The sequence below is a fragment of the Cottoperca gobio genome, chromosome 1, assembly GCF_900634415.1.
Source record: "Cottoperca gobio chromosome 1, fCotGob3.1, whole genome shotgun sequence".
Lineage (NCBI taxonomy): Eukaryota > Metazoa > Chordata > Actinopteri > Perciformes > Bovichtidae > Cottoperca > Cottoperca gobio.
The window spans coordinates 1-27,500 of record NC_041355.1 but is presented as its reverse complement, the minus strand read 5'-3'; the positions used below and the strand labels follow the sequence as shown (position 1 = coordinate 27,500).

Below are 27,500 nucleotides of genomic sequence, written 5' to 3'. Positions count from 1 at the left end.
TCATTTGTTTCTTCAGCAGGTACCGATAAACAAAATAACCTGCTTCTCGTGGCCTCTACCGAGAACAGAACCAATAACGTCACATGTTTGTGTTTTAAACAGAAGTTCATAACATGCAGTTGATGTGCCGCTGAAGATTAATATTACACATCTGACCCAACAGCACCAGCTGACATCACTGTTAACACGACAAAAACTAAAGGTTCTGACTCTTCAAATGCTCTTTTATGTTTTCTAGTAAATCAAAACACTTTTACTGCAAAGTGCACTTGTGTTGTCTTCCTCTGTGACACGCGTCCACACCGGCGTCCACACCGGCGTCGACACGTCTGACTCTAGTGAGCGCGCTGCTTCTTCTTCTCTGTGTTTAAGCAATGTGGCTTCGTATTATTAGCCGATAATTAAAATCGGCTATAATTTCATTGTTGGAATAATAATACTACAAACGTCCCGTGATATATATTGTTTATCCTCCGCTCTGCTGGTCTGGCTGCTGGGGGTTATTTTTATTTTCTGCCGCTACCGTCCACCATCAGGCTCGAACGTTGTAACAAAAATCAGAAAATAAATTCACTTATTTTCGTGGTTTAGTCGTGTTACGCTCACAGTACGTACAAACTGTTAAATACGAAAGATATTGCAGAAATACAGACTCAATTTTATTTTGTTTATTTAGGAAATGTCCATCGCGACAAACAGTCAGAAGATATTCAAGTTACACACATAAAAACAGGAAAGAAGCAAATCCTTGCATTTTTGGGCACCACGTGGATCAGCCTGAAACACGGCTCCCTGTTGTCAGAGGGGATTCTGTCTCTTACAAAACACACAAACACATGCTGCGGCAGCAAATCTGAGGTCACAGGTTGCCGACAGACAGAACACATGGAGCTGCCAGTCTTGTAGACAGAGCTGTCACAGCTGACAGCACCCCACTGGTGAATCCCCCCCCCCCCCCCATCACAACTCTCCCCAACACCCGTGTGTATCAGTGAAGTTTAAAGGCTAACAGGCTTACACATTTCTGTGTGTTGAAATTGTGAAAAGGCACCCGAGCAGCAGATTTCTGTCTCATAACTTGAGTTATAATTGTGTCGCAGAGCGAACGTGATCTCATCAGAATCACAAGAGCACGAAAACACAATATATCCATGTTTGCATCCGTTTAAGCACCACAATAAATGTATTGCAAACAGATTTATGTTGCGAGTAGGAAACAAAACACCTTTTGGTACCAACTCAACTGTACCCGGAGCACCGAGTATGAAAAGCTGTCCAGTCCTGAAGGATAACTTTGATCTTATTTAGACAGCGTTCTTGTATGGTTGCTTGTGTTTCGACAACATTAAACATTTGATAACTTTGGGTTTGGTGTGAGGTACTGAAAGTCAGGTGTTGTATCGTATGGTATTAGAATTATAAAATGAAACCCAGCTCTATTTCAGTTCATCATTACAGCAATTTCCCGACACAATGACCTCTGACATGCAGGTGAAAATGAAAGCTACAGGTGGACCTTCTATCACAATGCAACACATGCTTTGTTATGAGCATTGACTACGAGTTGACCTGACCCGGGGTTTCCCAAAGACATGATCCTCCTGAAAGCACCAACACTCCTCGATATGTTGTTCTTCCCACACATGTGGACGTACACAAAGTGACAGATCACATGGCAGCCAAACATCAAACACCAGAAGGGGAAATATTTCAATAGACTACAACTTCAACAAGCACTACATAAACTAACATGTATACACTTACACTATATGGCCAAAGGTCTGTGGACACCGAGGCCCCTCATTTACAATGAGAGTAAGTCTTAAGTCTTGTGCTTCTAACGTTAAGTCAAAAGTGTGTGTCTCTTTCCTGTTTCTACATGGACCTGTTTCTGACCTCAACCCATCCAACAGCTTTGGGATGAACTGGAACCTCAACTGCAAGCCAGACCTCATCAGCGAATTCACAAATAACATTCAGACCAACACGAATCCCGACTTCGGTGACCAGCCGTCTCTGTTATGAATGGAAAATTAATGATATCGACCTTTAAATGTCATTTAATGGACTCCCTAACAAGAGAGACAGAAAGACGTGCCGGCGTGGGCAAGTCTTTGATTTGATGATAATGTAATGACTCTGCTAAGAATGAAAACCAAATATCAGACAGCAGAAAGGGTCCAGCACTGATTTAAGGCACGTCAGTAGAACCACATCATGCGTGCATTTCCCATGTGAAAGGATTTTGACTGCACTTGTTGCAGAATCCCAGGATTCAAAACGTCTTCCCAGAACACAGCAGGCTGTGATCGCAGCAGAACCACCACCGTGGGTTTTAAAACCATGTGTTCAGCTGGCATCACACGTCTGTCATTTGTAGGTGTCCACATACGTTTAGCCATAAGCACAACGAGGGTGAAATACCTTTCCAGAAACAAGTGGCCACAAATAATTCTCACAATGAAATATTTGTGTATACACACACACACACACACACACCCTAATTGCTTATGTTCTGATTGTCAAAAACGTAAGTAACAATTAAATTAGCTGGATTTTGTAGGGGTTGCATTAGTGAGACCAGACAACAGTCAGGTGCAGGATTGTCTGTGAAAGTGGAGCCTGCAGGAGGAGCTTTCCCTTCCCACACACACACACACACACACACACACACACACACACACACACAATAGGCTACACACAGGATAACGACAAATAAACCGTCAATCGCTGCATAGTAACAGCTTTACAAATAGTGCTATAACACAACCAGGCTTTGTTCCATGTCTTGCAGACACTGGACGTGCAGCGAGGCCCGGTTAGCACGCCGGACTCACGGCTAACTTGTAGCTATAAAGGCAACCTTGTATTTACGTTTGCAGGCTTAAGTTGACGTTAGCCCTGTTATTAAGGTGTAATGGGACTTCGTAGCCAGATTAAATGTACCTCCAAACTCAGCAAAGGAGTGAGGACGATGTGCACACGACATCGGCCCCGAAAAAACATACACAAGCTACCAAGGATTAACGATGTGCCAAAATATGCGCCTCGTTGCAGCCATTAATTTTCTGGGCTAGCTAAAATGCCGCTAGCTTAGATTAACATTTGGAAGACTCGCCAAAAACACACAGAAGAAAGTCACAGCATCATGTTGGTGTCAGCAGGATGAACCGTGAGCGTGTTAGTGTTGAGGTAACAGGGCATTTAGCATCAACGTGGACACACGGAAAACAATGGGTGGCAGCGGAGTGGACAGCAGACTGACCTGACAAACACATCAAACAAAGTCAGGCTCGCTGGAGCTAAACGAAGCTAACCAAGCTAACTAAGCTAACTCTGCTAACTTCCAGAAATCCGTGCAAGCCGTATTTTAGCACCATTTAGCGTCCTTAAAAAACCACTCCTGTGCACAGTGTTCAAAAGTGCTAAAGTATTTTAAGTCATGGCTGTAATGTCACGTACAAAACCCATCGAGGCGATACGATTTTTAGGTCAATTTTGGGGAGCTTAGCTTGTGAGGGGTGTTTGACAGACAGGCCCCAAAAACTGAATTGCCAATTTGGGAAGGGGGAAAAAAAATGGCATTCATATCAAAAGCGACACAGTGTGACACAAAGACATGCCTGTCATCGACTGCAAAACACGCATCAATAATGCAATTACTTCCACTTGAGGTTGCAAAGTATGCATGTAAAGGCGAGCCCATCACGAAAACACACAAAGTTATATTTAGCTAGCCCCCGAGCTAACAGCAAGCTTCAGTGGACAGCGACGCTAGCACCAAGCAGCTAGCACCAAGCAGCTAGCTCAGCATCGTCTGCTGTAAATATAAAATCATTTCTTTACTCACTTTCATTTAAAACCTCCACCAGCTCGGCGCAGTTTTCACACATTGTTCATGAAGAGGAAGACTGAGTCACACCATGGCGCTGGAAGCTGTTGTTGGCTGGCAGTTGGTTGTTTTTGGGATAAAAAAAAAGGCCCAGTGGAGGGAGTGATTGAAGGTTATCCCACTGGACGAGAGCAGGGGCAACAACAAGGTGGAGAACGGGATTTGCATCCAAGCGAAGTTGATGTACACCAAAAGTTAAGAGACACTGGAAGGTAGAGATCGAGTCAGTGTCCAATCTGAGCGTTACTTGAGAGAGTAGACACAGCAGCCATGATGAAAAAGGAGGGGAGGGGGGGGCGACACACAGTGGAGATAGTTCGGGACTTTTCGTGCTGTCTCCTTCACCCGTTCGTTTTTCTTCGGTAGTCTCGCGATATCTTCCCAAATAAAGCACAACCTTTTTTCTTACTCTCAAGGGCAACTGCGCTGGAAAGTGTAATCATCTTTATTTTTTATATCTTTATCTGTCATTATGAACTTCTACTGGAAATGTTTTTTAAGGTTCTATATGTGAAAAATAGTCAGAATCAGAATCAGGATCAGAATCAGGATCAGAATCAGGATCAGAATCAGAATCAGGATCAGAATCAGAATCAGGATCAGGATTAGAATCAGAATTAGAATCAGGATCAGGATTAGAATCAGGATCAGAATCAGGATTAGAATCAGAATCAGAATTAGAATCAGGATTAGAATCAGAATTAGGATCAGGATTAGAATCAGGATCAGGATTAGAATCAGGATCAGAATCAGAATTAGAATCAGGATCAGAATCAGGATCAGAATTAGAATCAGGATCAGGATTAGAATCAGGATCAGAATCAGAATCAGGATCAGGATTAGAATCAGAATCAGAATCAGGATCAGGATCAGAATCAGAATCAGGATCAGAATCAGAATCAGGATCAGAATCAGAATTAGAATTAGAATCAGGATCAGGATTAGAATCAGGATCAGAATCAGAATTAGAATCAGGATTAGAATCAGAATTAGAATCAGGATCAGGATTAGAATCAGGATCAGAATCAGAATCAGGATCAGGATTAGAATCAGAATCAGAATTAGAATCAGGATCAGGATCAGAATTAGAATCAGGATTAGAATCAGGATCAGGATTAGAATCAGGATCAGAATCAGAATTAGAATCAGGATCAGAATCAGAATTAGAATTAGAATCAGGATCAGGATTAGAATCAGGATCAGAATCAGAATTAGAATCAGGATTAGAATCAGAATTAGAATCAGGATCAGAATCAGGATCAGAATCAGAATCAGGATCAGGATTAGAATCAGAATCAGAATTAGAATCAGGATCAGGATCAGAATTAGAATCAGGATTAGAATCAGGATCAGGATTAGAATCAGGATCAGAATCAGAATTAGAATCAGGATCAGGATCAGAATCAGGATCAGAATTAGAATCAGGATTAGAATCAGAATTAGAATCAGGATCAGGATTAGAATCAGGATTAGAATCAGAATTAGAATCAGGATCAGAATCAGAATTAGAATCAGGATCAGGATTAGAATCAGGATCAGAATCAGGATTAGAATCAGGATCAGAATCAGAATTAGAATCAGGAATCAGGATCAGAATCAGAATTAGGATCAGAATTAGAATCAGGATCAGAATTAGAATCAGGATCAGAATCAGAATCAGAATCAGGATCAGGATCAGGATCAGAATCAAGTTTATTGCCAAGCAGGTTTTCACATACAAGGAATTTGCTTTGGTGTGTAACGGTGCACACATAAACACAGGAGAAATTAAAAATAAGAGCAAACACAGAATTTTAACACTTTGAATATTATTAAAAAGGAAGACTTTTATCAAATAAAAATTGTGTACAAGAAATATATAGAAAAAAGAATGTACAGAATGTAATGAAAAATATGTACAGAATATCTTGTAACATAACAGGGGGGGGCCTCGAGGGGAAGAAACTGTTCTGATGGACCGCAGCCTCCTTTCAGAAGAGACTGAAAAGGTCTGTGTCCAGGGTGGGAGGGGTCTGCAGGTAAGACTGCAGCAGACCCCTCCCACCCTGGATATATTGTTTTGTAATGTAAATACAAAAATTGAAAATAATAAATAATAAAATAGAAAACATTAAAGTTTTACACTCATAAATGTACATTTGCTAAAGTAAAAATGTATATTTATTATTTTATTTACAATTTATGCACTTGTTTGTTTTTTACTACTCGGACACACACAGGCCTAACTTTAAATAATATAATCCGCCTGCTCCTCACTTCTTCGATGTCCACTTCCCACGTTTATATGGACAGTAAGTATTTTATGTTGTTATTAAGTATTAGTTTTCTGGCTCATTGTTAAGTATTGTAACGGGGGTTTTGTTATGTTTTACTCCATCACAAGTAAACGCTCTGCATTCACAGCTGAACTCGTACATTGATAAAGTCAAATCGGCCAAATGTATTTAAAGTATGAAAAGTAAAAGTAGCAGATGTTTAAGGTTGTGCTAATATTCTTCTCCGCTGATCCAAGAGGCGTTTTAAAGACTTCATTTAGCTGAAGGAGAATCTTCTCAACACATCTGAGGTTTAGTGGAGAAGTATAAAGTTGCATAAAATGGAAAGAACGTCTACTTAAGTAAATGTACTTAAGTTACTTTCCACCAGCAGCAACTTATTTTACGTCACTTGTTCACAAATAAATCAGATTTAAACACTTTTTTTACATCACATTTTGTCCTGTTGAAGGTGAAACTAATGATACTAGTGACGTCTGTTACTGTAACGCAAAGCAGCAATTAATATTAGTTCAAGCTATATTTGACAGTTTAGTGTTGAACTGGGACAAAGCAAAACGATGTTCTGTGAAAGGTTTGTGAACGTTTAGTTTCCCTCAGGTGTGGTTTCTCTGCAACGCCTCAGTTTCCTGTAAAAGATAATTATATCAACTTCCAGGATTAAACGTCAAACTTTACAAAAATCCTTTAGAATAAAAGTGATGTGCAGTAACCCTTCAGATCGTGGAAGCTGTGACATTCCTCGTCTTTTCCATAACCTCCAGGGCTTCGGGGAAGAAGCAGTCACACACACACACTTTGTTTTTTGTAAAAATAGCCAACTTTATATTCTCAGAGTACTAAGACAGCTTTACAAACAGGATGATATGCACAGCCTTCCTTTTCATCCAAACGCAGAGCGGTCCAACTGAAGCTCCGACTCAGAGAGCCGGAGTAAAAGAAAAAAACAAACAATAAACACACGGACAAACCAAAACAAGACAACAAAGGAAGCAAGGAAGTACACGTGTACCCCTTGAGCGTCACATTCGTCCTGCACCATGCACATGGCACTTCAGAAACCAGCGCAATCTGTCAACTAACCATCGCAAGTGTCTCAACATTATATATTACATATTAACAAATGGGGGGGGTGAGTTGGGGGGGTGAAGAGGGATTTAAAATAATTCTTTCAACTTCATGCAGGTGTAAAAGAACCATATGGCCAAACATAAAGCTTTAATTAGCAAAAGAATTAACAAAAGATGGCATGTTACACAAAAAAAAAATCTTTGTATAAAACAAGTTTGTAGGAAAAACAAAAGAAAGAATCCGCGCCGGGGTTGAGGGGGGGTCAGGGGGACGATTCTCATTTACATATTGACATTGATTTGGTCGACGTACAACCGAGTGCTGGGGTCCTTCCTCTGGCCCCTCATTCTCTTTTTCAAACACACACACACACACACACACACACACACTCGCACACAAACACACTTGAAAAGAAAACAATCTATCAACAGGAAGCGTCCTTGTTCTCTCTTGACCCTTCCCCCCTTCAGAGCTGTTTTGTACACGCCGTCCTCCGCTGCTGCTGCTTCAGTCGCACATCTCCTCCGGCAGCTCGTGAGGGTTGAGGATGCCGGGCACCGACATCTGGAGCTTGTGTTTCTCCTCCTGGGCTTGGCGCAGAGCCGTTTCCCTCTCCTCCAGAAACAGGTCTGTCGTGTCCTCGCCAGCAAACTCCTGCAGGACCACACAAGCAGAGGCTCAGCAGCGCTCACACACACCAGGCGACAGTTGTTCCAGGCCGGCCGGACAAACTGAGGGGGAGTTATGTCCTCTTTCACCTTAAATGTCTGAGTGGAAGTTAAAGAGACTCTTCGGTGCAACAAGCTGCTGTAATGTTTGGACATCAGTCTGGATCACATGTCTGTTATAACTCATAATATAACTCCTCTGCTGCACGACTCCGAGGCTCCATTTGAACATAAGCAGCAGATGAATCTCATCGTCAGACTTGTTGTTGGATGGAATGTGGTTGAGATACAACTCTTCTCACTTTACGAGCTCGTCTTTAATACGTCGTCTCTTCCTTTAATAAGGTTGTGAAAGGATGCACCCGTCTGTTAACTTTACAAGAACGTTTTCTTTAACTACATCCTCTCTCGTCTGTTTATGCAGGCGTTTACCATTTCCTCTGGACACTCACCTTGATCTGCACAAGGAAGTCCCTCAGGTGCTCCTTGAAGGCGGGGATGTCCTGATTCAGGCTGAACAGACCCGTTACAAACACCTTCACCTGGGCACTGAAGACAACAAACTCAATTAGCCGCTGGTCTGCAAACATCACAGTATGTAGAAGGGTGGACAAAATAACAGAAACATCTGTCACAGACAACATTTCTTTGCTTCCCTCTCATCTGAAACATTCCCCTCAATGCTTTTTAAAGTAACAACGTTTTGCAGTTCCACTTTCAATTAAATTGTTAAATGCAGCCCGAGGATCATCATTTGTTTTGTTCACAACTAACCCGAACCACAGACGATTACCACATCAGGGCGGCAACTAATCATTTTCATTAGTGATCATTTTATTTTCCAGATTAATTGTTTTGTTTCCGTTCAAACTCCCAAAGATATTCAGTTTAATAAGATTTAAAACAGAGAACAGCAGCAACACTCCATAATTGAGGCTGAAAACAGCATTTTCTGCATGAAAGATTAATCGATTAACAAAATAGTTTTTCTGTTGATCGACTAATCACTGCCGCTCTACAACGTACAAACACAAAACTGATGAGTTTTATATGCAACACTGAGCCTTCTGTCAACCTCAGACTTGCTCTTCTGCAGAAATCAAAGCTACTAGATAAAGAAAATCTCTATAAATGCACAAGTGCTGACTCACTTCTGGCTTCAGGACTGCACTCACACGTCTATGACCACAGCTGCAGCCTCCATTCAAAATGTGCTGGAAATATCTCAGCTGTTCCTTTAACCCCGATGTGTTCGTGTAAAACCTCATCCATAAAAAAGCAGCCACTACGTGGCAGCGTCACCACAACACTCCGCTCGTGTGATGTCTCTGCGGTTCGCCACTTACTCTTGCAGATGGGGGAAGGCCGTCTTCAGCAGGTTGGCGATGTACTCCTGGATGTGCGCCTGGTTGTTGGCCGGACTGGCGGCGCTCAGAGCGACGCTGACCTTCCCCTCCTCCACCAAGTTGAACATGTAGGCCAAGATGGTGGCGTGCATGGTCAGCCCTGTGGACAGGGATGATTTACGTGCGTTTAACAAAATGTCTCCTAAAAGCCGTTTAAAACCCACAGAGCAACTTCTTACATGTCAAATGGAATCTGTTGTCTTGTATAAAAGTCATTCATCTCTACATTTTAATCTTAAACGCATACATTGGACCACACATCATGTTTCCTAAACAATTCTGATCAAAGAACGAAGAACAAAGTGTTTCTCACACATCATCACTTGTGATCTTTCTTATAAGCAGAGTACAAAGGCGCCGACGGCTCCGTCACATCAGTGTTTACCTGCGGTGTGAGACGTGTCCGTGACGACAGAGAAGATGTGTTGCAGGACGTCACAGAAGTACGTCTGGTAGAAGCTCTGTGCTGCTGCTTCCTCTCCAGAGACGTTCTGCAGGAGCGTGTACAGGATCTGTAGACCTGCAGGAGACACAGACGCTGCTTACTAACCCCAGACAGCCTAACCCTTCGTGCATCAGTGCATGATATAAATGTGCAAAGATTTTAGAATTAAAAATAGTTTGAGGGTTAGACGTGTGTAAGTGACCTTTCAAAGATGTGTTGCCTGCAGCCCAACGCAGGCTCAATTCTAAACAATTACATGCTGCGTTTCCGTCCGTTTCTCTCGCTCTGATACAAACTGAAAAGCAGCTCGAGACTAACGACGACATCATGGAGCGGTTTTCATAATCCAATTCTTTCAAGCTTTGCCAAAACAGTTTTTTGAATTCAATGACTTTTCTAGGTTTTCTACATGCGTGTGAACTCCCTATCGACAAGATTAAGTCCCGGTTCAGACCTGTGTCGGCCACGTTCCTCATCGTGTGCTTGAAGGCCCAGATGATGGAGTCGAGGATCAGTTTGAACTGAGCCGGGGCGATGGACAGGAAGGCTGGGAAGCACTGCGAGGTGGCGGCTTGAAGGAGGTAGAAAAAGTGTGTTCTGTGTTCTGGGAATTCTTCAAAGTCCTGATGACACGGGAGGAAAACAACAAGCCGTTAAAGACTATAACTGTGTAATTAATTAAACACTGAAACTAACTTCCGTTCTCAAATTTAACACTAAATATTTATAAGCAGATTTTTGAAATCCACATGAACCACTCTCCACATCTGCATAACTTATATCCACTGCACATTTAAATACAAACACGTCTTTAAAGCATGTTGGCCAGTTCCTCCCAGCTCCTCCCAGCTCCTCCCAGCTCCTCCCAGCTCCTCCCAGCTCCTCCCAGCTCCTCCCAGCTCCTCCCAGCTCTATCTATACGCTGACTTTACTTTAGGGGAAACACTAAACACATGATGACCCGACTCAGCCCGACCTTGTTGATCATGTTCAAAGTGCACTCGAAGACGGCATCAAAGATCTTGGGGATTTCTCCCGTGATGTGGACTCCCAGTTTGTTGACTATGGTTGCCATGGTGCTGAGGACCTCGGGCTCCCGGGCAGCCGGGACGTTCCTCTGGTAGTCGATGAGCACCGCCTCCAGCAGGGGGGGCACGAAGTTCTCGCCCACCTGCACCACAGAGCACATGAACACGTTACCAGACCGGCTGTGAGATTTGAACGAGGAGGCTCTGGAAGGCACCACGATCATTTCCAGGAACCAATAACTAAAACCCACATCCGATGCGTCTATACTACATCTAAATGTTACTTTATTCAGTCTAAAGAGAACCTGGTTTACATTTACAAGACCGGTTAGTCCACGTTAGAGCTGCAGGTTGTACTGAAACTTTATTTATTTTTAAACATTGAAGTTATTGTTACAGTTTTCTCTTTGTTGTACCAGCAACACTGAATGAGATGCTAAAATACACACATTTAATTATTACACATTAAAGATTCTTAAATTACAAAATCAATGAGTGAAATAAAGAAGAGGCCGACTCACCATCTGAGGGTCGTTGGAGCGACTGACCCAGCCTGAGATGAGCTTCAGCGTCTCTCTCTTCACCGTCCTCATGCTCCTGATCAGAGGCTGTTTCGTCACCATCTCACCTGTAGAAGATGTTAAGTCTTTAAAAACTGCAGAACAACAAAAGTTCTGTTTGGCTCAAGCATAATGAAATGTTTGAACACGCCTCAGCTCTGCCACATGTTCTTCCGTGTAGTGAGCTGGAAAGGAGTCCCGGCCTTAAAGCTCATAGAAGCTGAGGGTGTTTATTTCGTGGTGGTTTCATTAAATCATGAATTCACAAAAGATTCCTGACTTCTTGCTTTTACTACAAACAGGAACGTACCGTTGGTCTGGACGGCCGACGAGATGTTTTCACTCAGACACTTGTAGACGTTGAGCATGTCCAGGTAGATCCGTCCCAGCTGGAGCACGAAGGGATGACCGACAGCTTTACAGGCTCTGACGTTGGTCTTCAGGATGCTGCCCAGCTGACGCACCGTCTCCGCGTCCTTCAGGATGTCCACGTTCTGCAGCACAATTTAGCGTAAGTAGCAAGGTTATGATTAAAGCATTTATATTAGACTGCATGTGAAAAACAATATGGATCCATTGTGAAGCATAGCGCCATCTGCTGGAATATAAAGTCTGTGGTTCAAGGTCACGAGAATTCATGCCGCTCTGATCGGTAGTGATAAAAAGTAATAAAGCTAAAAAACAATAAAGCTAAAAAACTGAAATGTTTACGTGCATTTTTATTTTATACGTTCTTTAAACCAGGAATGATCCCGTCAGTTTAGTTTCTCAAATGATATCATTTATATTTCGTTTACTGCAATATCTTTAAGTGTCTATTTCATTTGAGTTTACTATAATAACCCCGATAAGCTTCAGACGGCATTAACATGGATGGTAACGATCAGCGCTCCTGCGGCCTCACCTTGGTGGCCTGCTGGATGATGCTGTCCCACACCTGGTTGGGCAGCAGCATGTACTTCTCCATCAGAAGCTCCTGAACCGCCTGGTCTGTCTGAGCTCCGATCATGTAGCCAACAGCCTCATAAAACGTGTGGACCTGCAGACACGAGGGGCAACGTTTATACGACTCGGAGACATTTTACTGCAGAATCGTGACACGTGTCGTCTGAACGGGACACAATGGCTGACCTGCTGAGGCTGCAGGTCACAGATGATGGTGTTGATGTTGTTGAGGATCTCGTCGATGAAGGGCATCACCTCGCCCACCTGAACCTGGACAAAATGACGCCGGCACTTCTGAGCGATCTTGATGAAGGTGTCACATGCCATGTCCTGCACACCGTCGTGTGTCTCTGTGTGACGAAGAAGAAGAGGAGGAAGAGGAGCCACACAATCAGAATTAATCACCAGCAGCACTTTCAGGAAACCGTTCTGAATCTTCAGGTCTGTTAGACTAGACTCTAAACGAGGTGTTGAGATACATATTGACTATAAGACACGTGTAAATGTTAGTATGGTGGGTGGTTCGGCTTCCAAACACAACACCAGATGGTTGTACGTTCATTCACCCCTGAGCAAGGCACTTAACCCTGAGCTGCTCCAGGGAGACGCTCCCTGTAAGTCGCTCTGGATAAGAGCGTCTGCTAAATGACCTGTAATGTAATAATAACGTAATGTAATGTAATAATAACGTAATGATAACGTAATGTAATAATACACACATGGGATTTATTGGTAATCAGTTCATGCGGTTTCCTTTTCACTCCATTAGTCATTTTCTTCTGTACAGTTATGGTTACAGACTCTTTTTCCACCTTCATACACGGATTTTGATTGTAATTAATTTGCCAAACAAAGAGTCAAACAGCACAAAAACATTAAAGTGAATCTGCATTCAAGACTTGAAACAGCAGTGGACGTCTGATTCAAAGATTAACAAAAGAAACAAAAAGATTGATGTGCGTGGAGGATGCTTTTGCTCACCGTGCATGAACTCAAACAGCTTGTTGACGACGGTCTTGAGGAACTTCCAGTGGGCTCGGAGGAAGCGAGGATACTGTCCCACAATGTACATGATGTTGGACGCTATGATGGCCTTGTTGTCCTTCCCTCTTTTCTGCTCACACAAGCCCAGCAGGTCCTAGGTACAGAACACACATCGTTAGTACCGTGTCTACAATTTAAACGGTGATTACAGGGAAAGCCATTAGATTGATTGAACTTAACGCTTCTGTCACAGTTCAACTACAAGTTGCGACTCACCAGAGTGATGACAACAACATGACACTGATTTCTGCTAGTCGAGGGATGCTGCTTAATGTCGATATAATATAATATCGTCCGCGTGTCCCACCTTGATGACGGTGACCAGAAACCTCTTCTCGTCCTCCTCGTGCATCGCCCCGCTGATGGAGCCGATGGCCCAGCAGAGCATGTTCAGGTTCCTCCACGACCACTCGGTGCCGTTCACCTGGTTGTGGAGCTTCTCCGTCATGATGCGCTCCGTGTCAGCGTAGTCCAGATGTGTCAGATACACTGCAGACACAGACGGACGAGTCACAGCGGATACTTTTACATTTCATACAGATTTAAATTAACAGTCAAATTAAAGAACTTTACAAGCAATTTCAGAACCAAAAATCAACTGACTGACTCTCTCTCTTTATCTCTCTCATTCTGTCTCTCTCTCACTCATTCTGCCTCTCTCTCATTCTGCCTCTCTCTCATTCTGCCTCTCTCTCACTCATTCTGCCTCTCTCTCTCATTCTGCCTCTCACTCATTCTGCCTCTCTCTCATTCTGCCTCTCTCTCATTCTGCCTCTCTCATTCTGCCTCTCTCTCATTCTGCCTCTCACTCATTCTGCCCCTCTCTCACTCTTTGTCTCTCTTTCACGCTCAGTCTTTCCCTCTCTCACTCACACTCTCACTCACTCCGTCTCTCTCTCTTTATCTCACTCACTCACTCTCTCACACTCTGTCTCTCTTTTTCTCTCTAACCCACTCATTCTGTCTCTCACACTTTCTCTCACACTCACTCTTTGTCTCTCTCTCATTCTTTATCTCTATCTCACTCACTCTTTGTCTCTCTTTCACGCTCAGTCTTTGTCTCCATCTCTCTCTCACACACACACACACACTCTTTCCCTCTCTCACTCACACATTCTGTCTCTCTCTCTTTATCTCTCTCTCACACTTTGTCTCTATCACTCACTCATTCTATCTCTCTCTCTCCGTCTGTCTCTCTCTCCGTCTGTCTCTCTCTCTCACTCTCTCCGTCTGTCTCTCTCTCTCTCACTAGCTGATGGATTAGCCGTCTCTGTGTGTTTAGCTGCTGAGTTAGACCAGAGAACTTTCAGTTAAAACTTTGTCTCCCTCGTTCTCTGAAGTTTGCTGACAGTGATGTAACCGGCTGAGCAAACTTGAAATCCAATGACAGTAACGAGTAGACACTCCAAAATAAATATACACTACAGAGGAAAATAAAAGAACACTTAAAACTTCATTCAACGGAATAAACAGTATTTCTTAATGTGTTGCTCTAAAAGAACAACGTGTTTATCACCACAGACGTGTCTTCACTCACCAAGTGTCTCCCTCATGTTCTTGTAAAGGTTAATGGCATCCGTGTCCTTCATGAACTCCCTGACCACCTCGCCTTGATCGTTCTCCACCACCAGCACCTCCTCTGGTTTGGCCATGCGGCTCACCATCAGCAAACGTACCTAAAAGAAGCAGAAGAAGAAGAAGAAGAAGAAGAAGAAGGTTCAGTGACTTGCACACTTCCACATGTGAACAGGAGGAACCGGCAACTCTGCGACGAGGTAGTTCAATCATTTTCAAATGTTTGCATGCATTTTGTTGACGAGACAAATCATAATCAGTTTCACAATTCAAGAATACAGTAAGTCACAAAGTGTGCTCAAGTTTATCGCCATTTATCCTCAACTGGTTTGAATTTATAGCTGAAATTATTAAATCGATAACAGCAATTATTTTGATCATTTCAAGCAAAAATGCCAAATATTCTCTACTTCAAGCTTCTGAAATGAGAATATGTGTTGCTTTCACTCGTCTTATACGATCGTAAACAATAGGTTTGTGTTTTGGAGGTAAAAAACAACAACAAAAAAGCAATCTGATGAAATCACATTGCTTATGTCACCATTTTCTGACACTTTATAAACCAAACGCCTAATCATTTAACTTTAACTATTCATATTTGTGTCATAACTGTCTGAATATTTGTGTGTGTGTGTGTGTGTGTGTGTGTGTGTGTGTAACAGGCCTACCTGGGAGAGAACAGGCAGGTAGAGGTGTCTGCGCGGCGGGACGTCAGACAGCAGCGGGGTGCTGGAGGTGGAGAAAGGACTCTCCCTGTAGAGCTCTGCTGCCAGGTGGTTCCAGTACTCCAGACAGATCTTAAAGATCTCCGTCTCCTCCACTTCAGACACCAGCAGCATGTAGTGCAGGGCCTGAGGGCGGTGAGTTACATAAGTCAGTATTGCTATATGCTAAGAGTACCAGATTACTGTTACAAAAAGGAATCAGTTAAAATGACGATGCTTCATGTGATGGAGCAACTTTGGTGCAAAGACATCTGCTCAATATCTCGTTTATGCACCAACACCAAAGCAAATTCCTTGTATGCGAGTAAGTGTTTATATACAAGTGGATAAACAGCCAGAGGAAAGGTGCCCTTCCCACCGCAAATCGGTCCCACATGTGTCATTGTAAAGGTGTAATCAGGACAACACAGGCAAGTAGAGACCGGAGGGGGAACGCAGTGCGGGGGAGGTTTCTCCTCAGCAGCTCTGAAGCAGAGGTGGAAATGACTAAAAGCCACCAGCTGAGAGTCGTAGGTTTGCTTACGTGACTGGATAACCTAGTGTGCACAGTGAAAACATTTCTCCTCATACCTCCATGAGCGACTCTCGCAGGTTGTTTCTCTTCTCGATGAGCTGGCCGTGTTCCTTGAGGAAGGTGCAGAGGAACAGGCTGAGGTTCTGGATGAAGTTCTGCTCGTCGTCCTTCCCGTTGGCGTAGGCCACTCTGATGTTAGTGTTCAAAGGCAGCATCTGACCAGACGAGCAAATGTTACATCAAGTATTTATTTATACTCCAGCTTCTTTTCATCGGACTTCTTTTGCCATAATTGTATCCGCAGAGTTTTGTTTTAAGACGTTGCATTTACTGTAAATATGCTGAGTCCTAAACGGCTGAGCCCACCCAGGAAAACCATTTCACCTAAAACTAACAAAGCAACCACGCAGACACCCTCAGCTGAGGAGAACCATCAGCTGAGGAGAACCATCAGCTGAGGAGAACCATCAGCTGAGAAGAACCCTCAGCTGAGAAGAACCATCAGCTGAGAAGAACCCTCAGCTGAGGAGAACCATCAGCTGAGGAGAACCCTCAGCTGAGGAGAACCCTCAGCTGAGGAGAACCCTCAGCTGAGGAGAACCATCAGCTGAGAAGAACCATCAGCTGAGGAGAACCATCAGAGGAGAACCATCAGTTGAGGAGAACCCTCAGCTGAGGAGAACCATCAGCTGAGGAGAACCATCAGCGGAGGAGAACCATCAGCTGAGGAGAACCATCAGCTGAGGAGAACCATCAGCTGAGGAGAACCCTCAGCTGAGGAGAACCATCAGAGAAGGAGAACCATCAGCTGAGGAGAACCATCAGCTGAGGAGAACCCTCAGCTGAGGAGAACCATCAGAGAAGGAGAACCATCAGCTGAGGAGAACCATCAGCTGAGGAGAACCATCAGCTGAGGAGAACCATCAGCTGAGGAGAACCCTCAGCTGAGGAGAACCATCAGAGAAGGAGAACCATCAGCTGAGGAGAACCATCAGCTGAGGAGAACCATCAGCTGAGGAGAACCATCAGCTGAGGAGAACCCTCAGCTGAGGAGAACCATCAGAGAAGGAGAACCATCAGCTGAGGAGAACCCTCAGCTGAGGAGAACCATCAGCTGGCTTGAAAACTGACAAAACACATTTACAGTAAGTCAAGAAAACACTCGAGACCTGAAGCATTCAAATTTAAAATGCTTCTGAAAATTATTTTGTAATTCATTTTTGAAAATATTGCCAGTAGAAGTTAATAGCATCCCAATTAAGTGTTTAAAACCTGCCCCCCCCCCCCCCAACATACAATGCATGGACTGAGAAGGTCTGGGAGATTTATGAGGCGGAACGAATAACATATTTACTCTTTGAGACGCCAAAAATATATACTTAAAAAAAGGTTGAAGCACTGCCACGTCTGTAGTAAAACAGTGATGAACAGTGGCATTGTGAGTCATCACACACACACACACACACACACATTAGTTAACTCTTCCACCGTCACAATGACAGCAGCTGCAGGCAGGTGGAGCTGTTTGCATCCACCTGGTGAGGAGTGTGTGCGCACAGGTTGGTGGTAAATACACTGAGACCGTTTGGAGTGAAGATTATGATTCGTTCACAGAAACAAAAAGATTCAAAACTTCCAGATACTTCAAATGTTTGATGACTGTTTGATGACTGTTTGATGACTGTTTGATGACTGTTTGATGATGACTGTTTGTCTGCTGATGCTGCGCTGACGGCTCTGTAATGTGAAACTGGGCTCCAACATATCACACACATTAATCTGTAAATCAAACTCGTCTTCTTGATTTGATCACTTTATGTTTTTGCATTTGTGCACGTTATCTCTTTGTACTTGTCTTTTCTATTTCCTCTCTTCCTCCTGCGATGATTATTTCGTCCAGAAATGATACATTTCTAATACTTTAATATTACAGACACCTAGAGAGAATTTATTTGTGTTACGCGTCATGTTTTTAGCCTCTGGCAGTCTATAAAAACATGTTCTGTGAAGGTGTGTCAGGGGTGTAAGCAACCACATCTGTGTCATCTGATTGAGTACACACACACTACGCTGAAGTGTGTCAAACAACAACAAACATGCAAAATGCGAACAAACTATACAAAGAGTTGAAGTGTTTTGTTCTTTTAACGGTGTCGCCCCATCAGAACTGTTGAAATCACACGTTCACTGTTATCTGTGTCGTCTACTTGTAACAACAGTGAACAAACGGAAAACTGCTTACACTGCCTGACAGTGAGAGTGTGTGTGTGTGTGTGTGTGTGTGTGTGTGTGTGTGTCCTACATATTTATATACTGTATGTGTGTGAGGGAGTGTGTGTGTGGTAGGAAGCTGAGGAGGTTTGCACAAAGTGTGTGTGTAATAACAGAGTGGACATGTATGTGTGTGTGTGTGTGTGTGTGTGTGTGTGTGTGTGTGTGTGTAATCACACTGAGTGCAATTAACTTAAGCACCACTCAAAACGAGTGTGCAGTGTGTGTACCTGTTTGAGCTGGCTCATGGTGAGTGTGAACAGGTTGACAAACTGCTCCTCGTACTGGTTGACGCTCACTCCGGCGATCTCTGTCAAACATTTCAGCGTCACGTTGCGAAACATGGGCACGTTCAAGAACTGAAAGGCACAAATAACACAAGGCAGGTCAGCGCTGAACTGGCAGGTTAACTAACGTCTGGATTGTAAATCGTACTTAGAATTCAGTGTTTACAGGCCGGACTGAAGGCTGGCAACACAACTGTGACAGAGGCTCATAGCACAGGAAATGAGGGCTGCACCTAAAGATAACTTTCATTAATAAGCAACCTTTTTAATTAATAACTTAGTCTTTAAATGTCCCTCACAGAAGGGGACATCTTAAAACTGACCCAAAGATATTCAGATAATATCAAACAAAGAAAAGCAGCAAACACGAGAAGCTGAACCAGTAGATGTTTAGCTGTTCTGAATCCCTTCAGACGTGTGCAGTGATGTGTAAGAGCATCAGATGTAACCACACAAACAGCTCTAGTCCTAAAACACAAGCATTTAAGAGTTTTATCATGTTTCAATGTTTCAGTCAGAGCTGCTCTCAGCTGACGGAAGCTTTGCACTTCGCTATATTTATCTTTTGTTCATACATTTAGGTTTCGCTCTCTGAAATTATATTTATTTGCGCGCCACATCAACAACACATTTCCATCACTCCGATTTGGAAAATTATACAAATGCTTCAAAATGTGATTTACTGGATGAACATCCGCTGGTTTACCTTGTAGACCAAAGTGCTGATGAGCTTTGTCTCGAAGATGTAACCTAAAGGAATCCAATTCAGGAAGCGGAGGAGAGTCTCCAGTGTGGCGTGGACCAGAGGGGCATTCTGGGAGTTTTCCTACACAGAAGAAGAAGAAGGTGCATATGAGAATAGATTGTGGACTGTAAGAACACATCCGAGTGTGAGAACTGAGTCCGCCTCGTCTTACCATCACAAACTGGCACAGCTGGAATATTTGGGAGAACTCGTTGCACATGCTGAAAGACACGAGAGAAGAGATCATCAGTGACCGCCATGTCTTAAACTGAGCAGACACTGTGGACACATTTCATTCTTTTACATTTATTTCAGCGCCCAAATTATTGTCTGGATTTTCATTTGATAAATGTTCCTGCAGAGTTGGAGGACAGAACAGACGACTAACACAGTCCCAGCACATCATGTTTAACAGTTACCTGTCTTTGAGGTGTTTGGCCTTCACTTGGGTCATCTGGCCACTGGAGAAGTCAAAGACCTCCTCGCTCAGCAGTTTGAGGATGATCATGTTGTTCTGACAGAGGCTCTCGCTGGTCCGACTCGCACCCACAATATCACTGATGAAGGTGGGCCAGTGTTTGGGCCATTCCTGTTTCAGGATCTAAACCAGAGAAGAAGAAGAGCTCTGTGAAACCAGCCTCATCACATCATGTCAGTCATCTCTCTTGTATCATGTTGTGTCAACAATCACATCTTTATTTACCTGTACGAGGATCATGTTGAGTTTTGAAATGTACACCCCTTCCTTCTGCAAATGATCAAAGCCGTGTTATGAGCATCAATCGGCACCGTTAGTTCACAAAGTGATGCATCTTACGTCAGTGTAACCTCACCTCCATGTTTGCAGGATCAGAAGAGGTCTTGATTATCAACCCAACAACATATTTCTTGATACCTGAAAATATAACCAATAGTTTACAAAAATGCAAAAAACTATTTCCCTGAGAAGCAACACGGTGAATTAAATGTCATTAAACCGACCTTCACACTGATTTCTAGGAAGAATCTTCCAACGTGTTTTGATGACTGTCTCCAGAATCTGCAGCGCATAATACTGAGAGAGAGAGAGAGAGAGAGAGACGTGTTACAGACATTCTTTACACCAAGAGCCGATCAACCACAAACAATGTAAATAAACAGTATTTTCACCGTCTGCCTGGTGAGGTTATACATGAACATGTATTATGGAAGCATGGACCATAAACACTCAAAGACATGTGCGATATTTAAATTAACTTACACACATTGTGGATCTTATGCGCTACAAAATAATGTTAACTAAAATGAATGGAAGTGATTGCTGTTTGTAAATGTTTGTTTCTTGTTACAACACTTCATCAAGCTGTTTGCAGCATTTAACAGTACTGGCAGCAGCAACTGTGGTACTAAAAGAAGGAACTGAGAGTGTCAGCATGAGCATTGAAAGCCATCATAACTGAACAAACAGCGACACCAAGAGAAACTCAAGTCTTCCAGCAGAAAACCAACATGATGATATCATCACAATAAATGCCTCACCACCAAAGATGCAGAAAAGAATGGAAATAATTGTGCAGATATCCAGATTATAAACACAGTAAGCTTCCGTTAGCAGGAGAAAATCCAATAAGTACAGTGGAGCTAAAGCAGAGTTAATGCTCAAACCTCACTGCTCTGAAAGCGGGGGCCTGATGTGGATAAACTGATAAACATCAGCTCACATTATTACATTCGCCCGGGAGACTGTCAACCAGCCGCTGGTGTGAGTTTATAGCTTTTCCCTGCTACAGCATCGGTGTGCAGCAGGTACATACTTTAGTTTTCATGTTTTGAGAGAACTCCAGGATGGTGTCGACCCTCGTCCAGGCGTCTGGGTGGTCCTTGAGGTTTGTGAGAACTTCCTGGGCCACTCGTTGCTACAAGAGAGCGACACAGCAAACGTGAATCTTTAGGTTTTGAAGATTAACTTCAGGTATATATATTCGCACATCAGATTTGACCTGACCGCCCCTAATGCCTGCATGGTTAAGCTAAGAAACACAGTCATCATTTTTGTAACCAAACAAATAATCACTTAACACAGGGGATTGTTTATAATTAGAAGTCACAGCTTTGAAAAGATTGCATGCGAATCCCATCCAGATACTTGGAGGTGTTGTCCTCACCTGGGATCCGATGTCGTGGTACATGGAGTTGACAACATTATCCAACAGGTTGATGTCCAGTTTCTGACTGAAGTCCAGCAGCTGTCTGGCTGGGTGATCGGCCAACATCGTCATTTCTGCTGGCATAGAGCTTCTGTGGGGGGGGAGAGAAGCTATTTTACCCTCAATCACAGCAGCACCTGGTAATGGTAACAATGACTTACATTACTTTAACTTTAAAATGTCCCTTTATCTTCATATACTTTCTCTCTGTATTTAATTATTACTTCTCATTATGCATATGCACTTACTGCACATCTGTCTGCCACACATTACTTCATTTATCATTTTTCATCCCTGTATTTTAACTTCTGGACTATTTTGTACATTTTAGATTCTCATTTTTTACTGGTACAATTGTTTATATATCTATAGATATCTATATCTATATCTATATCTATATCTATATATATATATATATATATCTATATCTATATATCTATATATATATATATATATCTATATATATCTATATATATATATATATATATATATCTATATATATATATATATATATCTATATATATCTATATATATCTATATATATATATATATATATCTATATATCTATATATCTATATATCTATATATCTATATATATATATATATATCTATAACACTGACCTAGGTCTGCACAGGGAGTACTATTGCTTTGGATTATTATTATTTTAATATCAATCAATTGTATTGTTAAATGTAAGATGGTTAGAGAAAGATTAAAAAAAAAGTAATATTACTGCAAGAATAATAAAATCTGGATATTATAAAATACAAATTTAAAAGTCATTAAGAAAATTAAAAAAGTAGTATCAGTTAATCAGAAACAAGTTATTCCTGTTCAGTGGAGATGTGTCAGGACAGTCAGCCTCGTGGTCCAAATATGACACAGACTAAATCATAAACTTGTAAAAGGTTAAACACCGCCCCCACCTGGCTAACGGGGCGCGTAGACCCGCATTCACCACAGCCCGACTGATAGACCTGTTTTACACTATTGAATTAGAAACATGTGTGGAAAACAGACCGTGGAAATGCATGCCCCCCCGGACACACTGCGCTGCGCCATGTTCTGGTTCGTGAACCCGCTAGTTAAGCCCCAGATAAAAACACCACGGTACTTTTGAAACTGACGGATGCTAACGTTAGCCCACGCTGGGTAAGTTAGGTTACTGTTGATCGGGCTTAACTTACCTGGTGTGTCCTGTCCGCTCGTCAGAAATAAATACTGGCTGACCAAAGGGACTTGTAGTTGAACACCGGTAATATTAATCCTCTCAACGTGCTGAAAAGGGTGTAACGTTATCTCATGGCACACGTTTACTGCTCCTAACCTTCGATAGCAAAAAGGCTAACGTTAGCTTTCCTGGATGACACCAACTGCGCTAATTTAAAAACACAGTTACGTTGGATACTTATCGATTGTTGGCGATGTATTAAAAGCTTTCCGTAGATTACCACAGCCTATTGTTTCTTGTCTTCAGCCAGGTAGGAACATATCTTTCTTTAGCTATCAGTGATTACAGCCGACTCCTATACCAGGCTAATAGCAACTTAGCGTGCTAATGGAAAAGTCAATGAAGATTCAAGTCGGCTGGCTAATGTAAGCTAAGCTAACACCACAGCTTCACGGAGTCGCACTTTAGAGCGGGATTCCGGGTCATAATCACGAAGTAAAAAGAGTCTCGTGTTTATTTCTGGCTCTATTCGCACACACTGTTGGAGAGCAGAGATGTTTTAATGCGTGCAAGTGTGCTCTTCCTCTAAGCTCATGCTTCCAACCACGGACCGGTTGAAACCGGTTGAGACCGGGATATTCATTCTCGGTGTTTCGGCCCGTCGCGCGCCGCGTAAAATTTGGACTATGTACCCGCCCATTCTGCTCCTGATTGGCTGTGCTGGTGCTGTCGTCATGAGGTGTCATAGGCTGGGTGGAGCTGTCAATCTGGCTCAGCCTCTGACCTCTTATAATAACGTGAATATTAAAAACAGACACTGAATAATAAATAACCAGTGATGGAAGAAGTACTTGGATACTTTACTCAAGTTAAAGTAGCAATACAACAGTGTAGAAATACTTACAAGTAAGAGTCCTGCATTCAAAATGTTACTTAATTAAGTAAAAGTATAGTATCAAAATGAACTTAAAGTATAAAAGGTAAAAGTAGTCATTATGCAGAATGTCCCATTTCAGAATAATAAAATGAAATAGTTCATATTATTGTATTATATCCATTGATAGTTTAATGTACATATCACTTTTAATGTTACAGCTGGTGAATGTGGAGCTCCGTCAAGGACAGTTTAGCAGTGTTTCTGTTACTGACATTGAAATTTAATGGAAGTTTTTCTTTTTGTTATAAAAAATGCATCGTCACAAAGCTGTTCATCTAAAAACATCATATATAATAATAAAACACTTTTTTCTTTTCATACTTTAAAGTTAATTTGCTGATAATACTTTCAGGACTTTGACTTGTAGAGTATTTTCAGTGTGTGTATTAGTACTTTTACTGAAGTAAAGGATCTGAGAGCTTCCACCGCTGCTTAAATTCATTCATTCAATTCAACAAAATAACGAGTGGTTGTCTTTGAATAAGAGGCTTTATTGTAGATGGTCCAGTGTGACATAAACAAGGTTATTCATATAGCAATCAATATTACTCCATTTATGTGAAGTCATGTCATCTGGTAAATCTTTTATCTTCAGTGCCGTCCAACAAGCGATATGTCCCCAAATAAATAACAGAGCCAGAAACATTATTATTGTATTAACATTGTTTTTGTTTACTAACTGCTTGAATAGTATATTATGACAATCACTAGGCCTATGTAGTAAATGCTGTGGAGAGTAGTATGTTGTATGGATTTGTCTTCCTGAGACCCTTGAATGTAAAGTGTGCACTGAGAACACGACCTGTGGCTGCGTCCACAAACGTTTCATTAAATGTAAAACTTGTGCATTTACTGCTTTTTGCTGGAAATCACAATACAATACTTTACATTTGACATTTGTTTCAATTACAGTAATGCAAGAATAATTCTGCAACAACCTCGTTCACGATCGAGGAAACTAACGAGTGTTTATTACGTATGAATCTCTGGAAGTTCCAGAATATTTACAATCTTATCGTTAAATAAGAAGCTTCCTCTTCAGTGTTCCTGCTCACTTGTCATCAGAGTTTTTAGACATAGCATGGCCACTTGAATCAAGCGCTTTGATGACATCACTTCCCTGCGTCCTGCCGTGTGGTGTCAGCGTCGTGCTCGCTGTCGTCTGAATAATTCTCATGATCGTCTGAGTAACTTTCATCTGAGTCGTGGAGATGACGACCACCACGATAATCCTGATCCGAGAGGTGGCTGCAGGCGTCCTCGCTGTCACGGTGGGGAAGTGAAGCCTCGCCGCTTCTTCCAGCCTTTTCGTCCGTATCCACTTCCACGTCTTCATCATCCAGGAAGACCTTCCTGTAGTGCACAGGTTTGTATCCCATGTCCGGCTCCTCTTGTTCACTAACAACAGAAGAACACCGTGAACATGACCGTGCTCTTAGTGCACACAAACAACCGTCTCTGCAGATCAAAGTAAAACACTGATCAACAAGACGTCTAATAAAGATGTCAGTTGTGGGATTTAGGGGGGGGGGGGGGGCTTTGGATGTATATTATTTTGTACTTTGATTAATAATAAAAACAGTTTTTTGACTTGACAATCACTATTTATCACTTGTCATCATAATAATAATTCTAATAATAAAGTGTATTCGTATAGCACTTACGTTACAAAGAGCTTTACAACAAACACATGAAACTAAATACACCACAGTGTTTGAATAAGCAGGCGGATAAGTGATGACAGGATTACACTGAACTTAGTGTAAGAATAAAGAACAGCAACATGTATAAGACACTCCTCCCTTCTGCAGTGTGCTGTGTCTTAGAGTCTCACTTTTTAATTGCGTGATTATATTTTGTATTTATTGAGCCGGAGATCTCAGAGTGTCACAGCAGTGCAGCAGCCCCTCCCTGACCTTTCTTCTCTATCACACGTTTAATATTCTTTGCTTAAAGCATCAGACTGTGTGGGTCAGTAGACTGGAGCGTGGTGTTTTCACAGATTCACCTCTGAGTGCTGTCGCTGGACGGGGAGGGGGCTTCGTGTGCAGATCCTGATTTAGCCGCCTTGCTGCTGATAAAGTCTTCCGTCAGATCACATCCATGCAGAGCGTCTGTGTAGCGCTTCTCCGCCGCCTGTTTGGCATTCCTCTGTTATTAAGGTTCAGAGAGTCAGTGTAAACATCAAGTCAAAGCTGTCATGTGAAGAAATAACACTCGGATACTCTGTTGGATTACATCCGTCTGAGATACTCATGCATCCCTTCTGCTGATGAAATATGTTTTAGTCCATTAACGGTGCATCAAATTGATCCTCAATTACAAGCTCTTATTCAAAACTAAGCATTCAGTCAAAGTAGTACAGGATACAAACACCCTGTTACAAGCAGAAGATCTGAATCTAAATGTTACTGAAGTCTTAACATCAAAATATACTTAAAGCACCAAAGGTACAAATACTTATTAAGTTATAGTTAGTTATCTGTTCATATATTTATACAGATACATACTGTATAATCTGTAAACAGTACTTCATTTTACATTCTGTCTTATCTTATTATATTCTATATGTTACTTATGTCTCTTTCACTATTCAGTATAGTTTATTTCTATTTTATTTTATATCTTTTTATTTTTTAGGTAATCTGATCAGATTATAATGATTGATGCATTAAAATATACATTACTTTAATGTTGCAGCTGGTAGAGGTGGGACTTATATTATTGAATAGATATATATATATATATATATATATTTACATAAATATATATATATATATATGTAAATATATATATATATATTATTTGCATATATATATAGATATGTATATATATATGTAAATATATATATATATGTAAATATTATATATATATTTTGTAAATATAGTCTATATATATATATATATATATAATATGATAGATCTATATATATTTACATATCTCTAATATATATATATATTTTACATGAAATATATATATATATATATTTTATTGCATATATATATATATGTATATATATGTAATATATATATATATTATGTAATATATTATATATATATATATATTTATGATATATATATATATGTAATATATATAATATATATTATATGTAAATATATATATATATTGACATAAATAGTATATATATATATAGTATATATATAATATATAGATATATATAGAGATAGAGGTAGATAAGATGAGTAAATATATATGAGATATATATGTATATATTATATAATCATAGAGAAAAGAGATATGTAAATAGGACAGAAAAAAAAGAGAGAGATAGAAGAAGATTTACATAATATAGAGATATATGTAAAGTTATAGAGATATTAATATTTGATATATAATATATTAATATATATGTAAATATATAGATATATATATATGTAAATATATTATATAGATATATATATATATATAAATAGATAGCTATATATATATATATAATTATATATATTTATATATAAAATATATATATATATATATATAATTATATGTAAATATATATAATATATATATATATATATATATATATATATATATATACTGCCAGGTAGCTTGAATTTCACAAAGGGATCAATAAAGTTTTATCTTTATCCAATTCAATACAATCATCATTTATTTGTTGATTATATTTTAATATTAATCTGAATCTGCATGTTGTGGACCAGATGCTGTTCACCTGTGCAACCTGCTCCAACAGCAGCGGCCTCCCCTTCACTCTCTGCTGCATCTCTTTAATCT

General features: G+C 41.1%; 3 protein-coding genes across 4 annotated transcripts in view; all 3 read right to left on the bottom strand.

Moving 5' to 3' along the window:
- Nucleotides 1-4,172, bottom strand: part of usp34 (ubiquitin specific peptidase 34) — a 50,918-nt gene extending 46,746 nt beyond the window's left edge. Inside the window, 1 exon segment of the mRNA XM_029435365.1 lies at nucleotides 3,851-4,172. Coding sequence (XP_029291225.1) covers nucleotides 3,851-3,893 — 43 coding nt within the window. The 5' untranslated portion in view covers nucleotides 3,894-4,172.
- A 1,866-nt stretch (nucleotides 4,173-6,038) lies between these two features.
- xpo1a (exportin 1 (CRM1 homolog, yeast) a) lies at nucleotides 6,039-23,475 on the bottom strand. 2 transcript variants are annotated; one of them, XM_029438431.1, is made up of 25 exons: nucleotides 22,827-23,475; nucleotides 21,597-21,729; nucleotides 21,246-21,347; nucleotides 20,434-20,506; nucleotides 20,286-20,347; nucleotides 20,156-20,197; nucleotides 19,872-20,053; nucleotides 19,625-19,673; nucleotides 19,414-19,533; nucleotides 18,651-18,779; nucleotides 16,206-16,364; nucleotides 15,579-15,761; nucleotides 14,873-15,011; nucleotides 13,643-13,824; nucleotides 13,273-13,429; nucleotides 12,478-12,641; nucleotides 12,251-12,385; nucleotides 11,657-11,840; nucleotides 11,308-11,414; nucleotides 10,735-10,929; nucleotides 10,213-10,381; nucleotides 9,699-9,833; nucleotides 9,254-9,413; nucleotides 8,360-8,456; nucleotides 6,039-7,893 (listed from the first exon to the last, which is right to left on the bottom strand). In XM_029438431.1, the coding sequence occupies exons 2-25, from the start codon at nucleotides 21,720-21,722 to the stop codon at nucleotides 7,747-7,749; spliced, it is 3,198 nt and encodes a 1,065-aa protein (XP_029294291.1). In that variant the 5' UTR covers nucleotides 21,723-21,729; nucleotides 22,827-23,475; the 3' UTR covers nucleotides 6,039-7,746. The 2 variants fall into 2 exon arrangements, with proteins under 2 accessions (XP_029294291.1, XP_029294284.1); XM_029438424.1 differs by having other exon boundaries at nucleotides 6,040-7,893; nucleotides 20,156-20,200.
- Nucleotides 23,476-24,224: 749 nt separating this feature from the next.
- On the bottom strand, nucleotides 24,225-27,494 carry fam161a (FAM161 centrosomal protein A). Its single transcript, XM_029438146.1, has 3 exons — nucleotides 27,439-27,494; nucleotides 25,756-25,898; nucleotides 24,225-25,145 (listed from the first exon to the last, which is right to left on the bottom strand). Exons 1-3 carry the CDS (start codon nucleotides 27,487-27,489, stop codon nucleotides 24,860-24,862), a joined length of 480 nt encoding a protein of 159 aa, XP_029294006.1. The 5' UTR covers nucleotides 27,490-27,494; the 3' UTR covers nucleotides 24,225-24,859.
- Between the last annotated feature and the right edge of the window lie 6 nt (nucleotides 27,495-27,500).

Excerpts from the sequence above, each read along its gene's own strand:
- fam161a (XM_029438146.1), bottom strand. The coding sequence starts at position 27,489 with ATGCAGCAGAGAGTGAAGGGGAGGCCGCTGCTGTTGGAGCAGGTTGCA. Across the intron at positions 25,899-27,438 it reads TGTTGGAGCAGGTTGCACAG|AGGAATGCCAAACAGGCGGC; the intron begins GTGAACAGCATC and ends CCTTAATAACAG. Across the intron at positions 25,146-25,755 it reads TCCAGCGACAGCACTCAGAG|TGAACAAGAGGAGCCGGACA; the intron begins GTGAATCTGTGA and ends TTCTGTTGTTAG.
- xpo1a (XM_029438424.1), bottom strand. The coding sequence starts at position 21,722 with ATGCCAGCAGAAATGACGATGTTGGCCGATCACCCAGCCAGACAGCTG. Across the intron at positions 10,930-11,307 it reads GCTCCAACGACCCTCAGATG|GTGGGCGAGAACTTCGTGCC; the intron begins GTGAGTCGGCCT and ends TCTGTGGTGCAG. Across the intron at positions 9,834-10,212 it reads GAGGAACGTGGCCGACACAG|GTCTACAGATCCTGTACACG; the intron begins GTCTGAACCGGG and ends TGTCTCCTGCAG.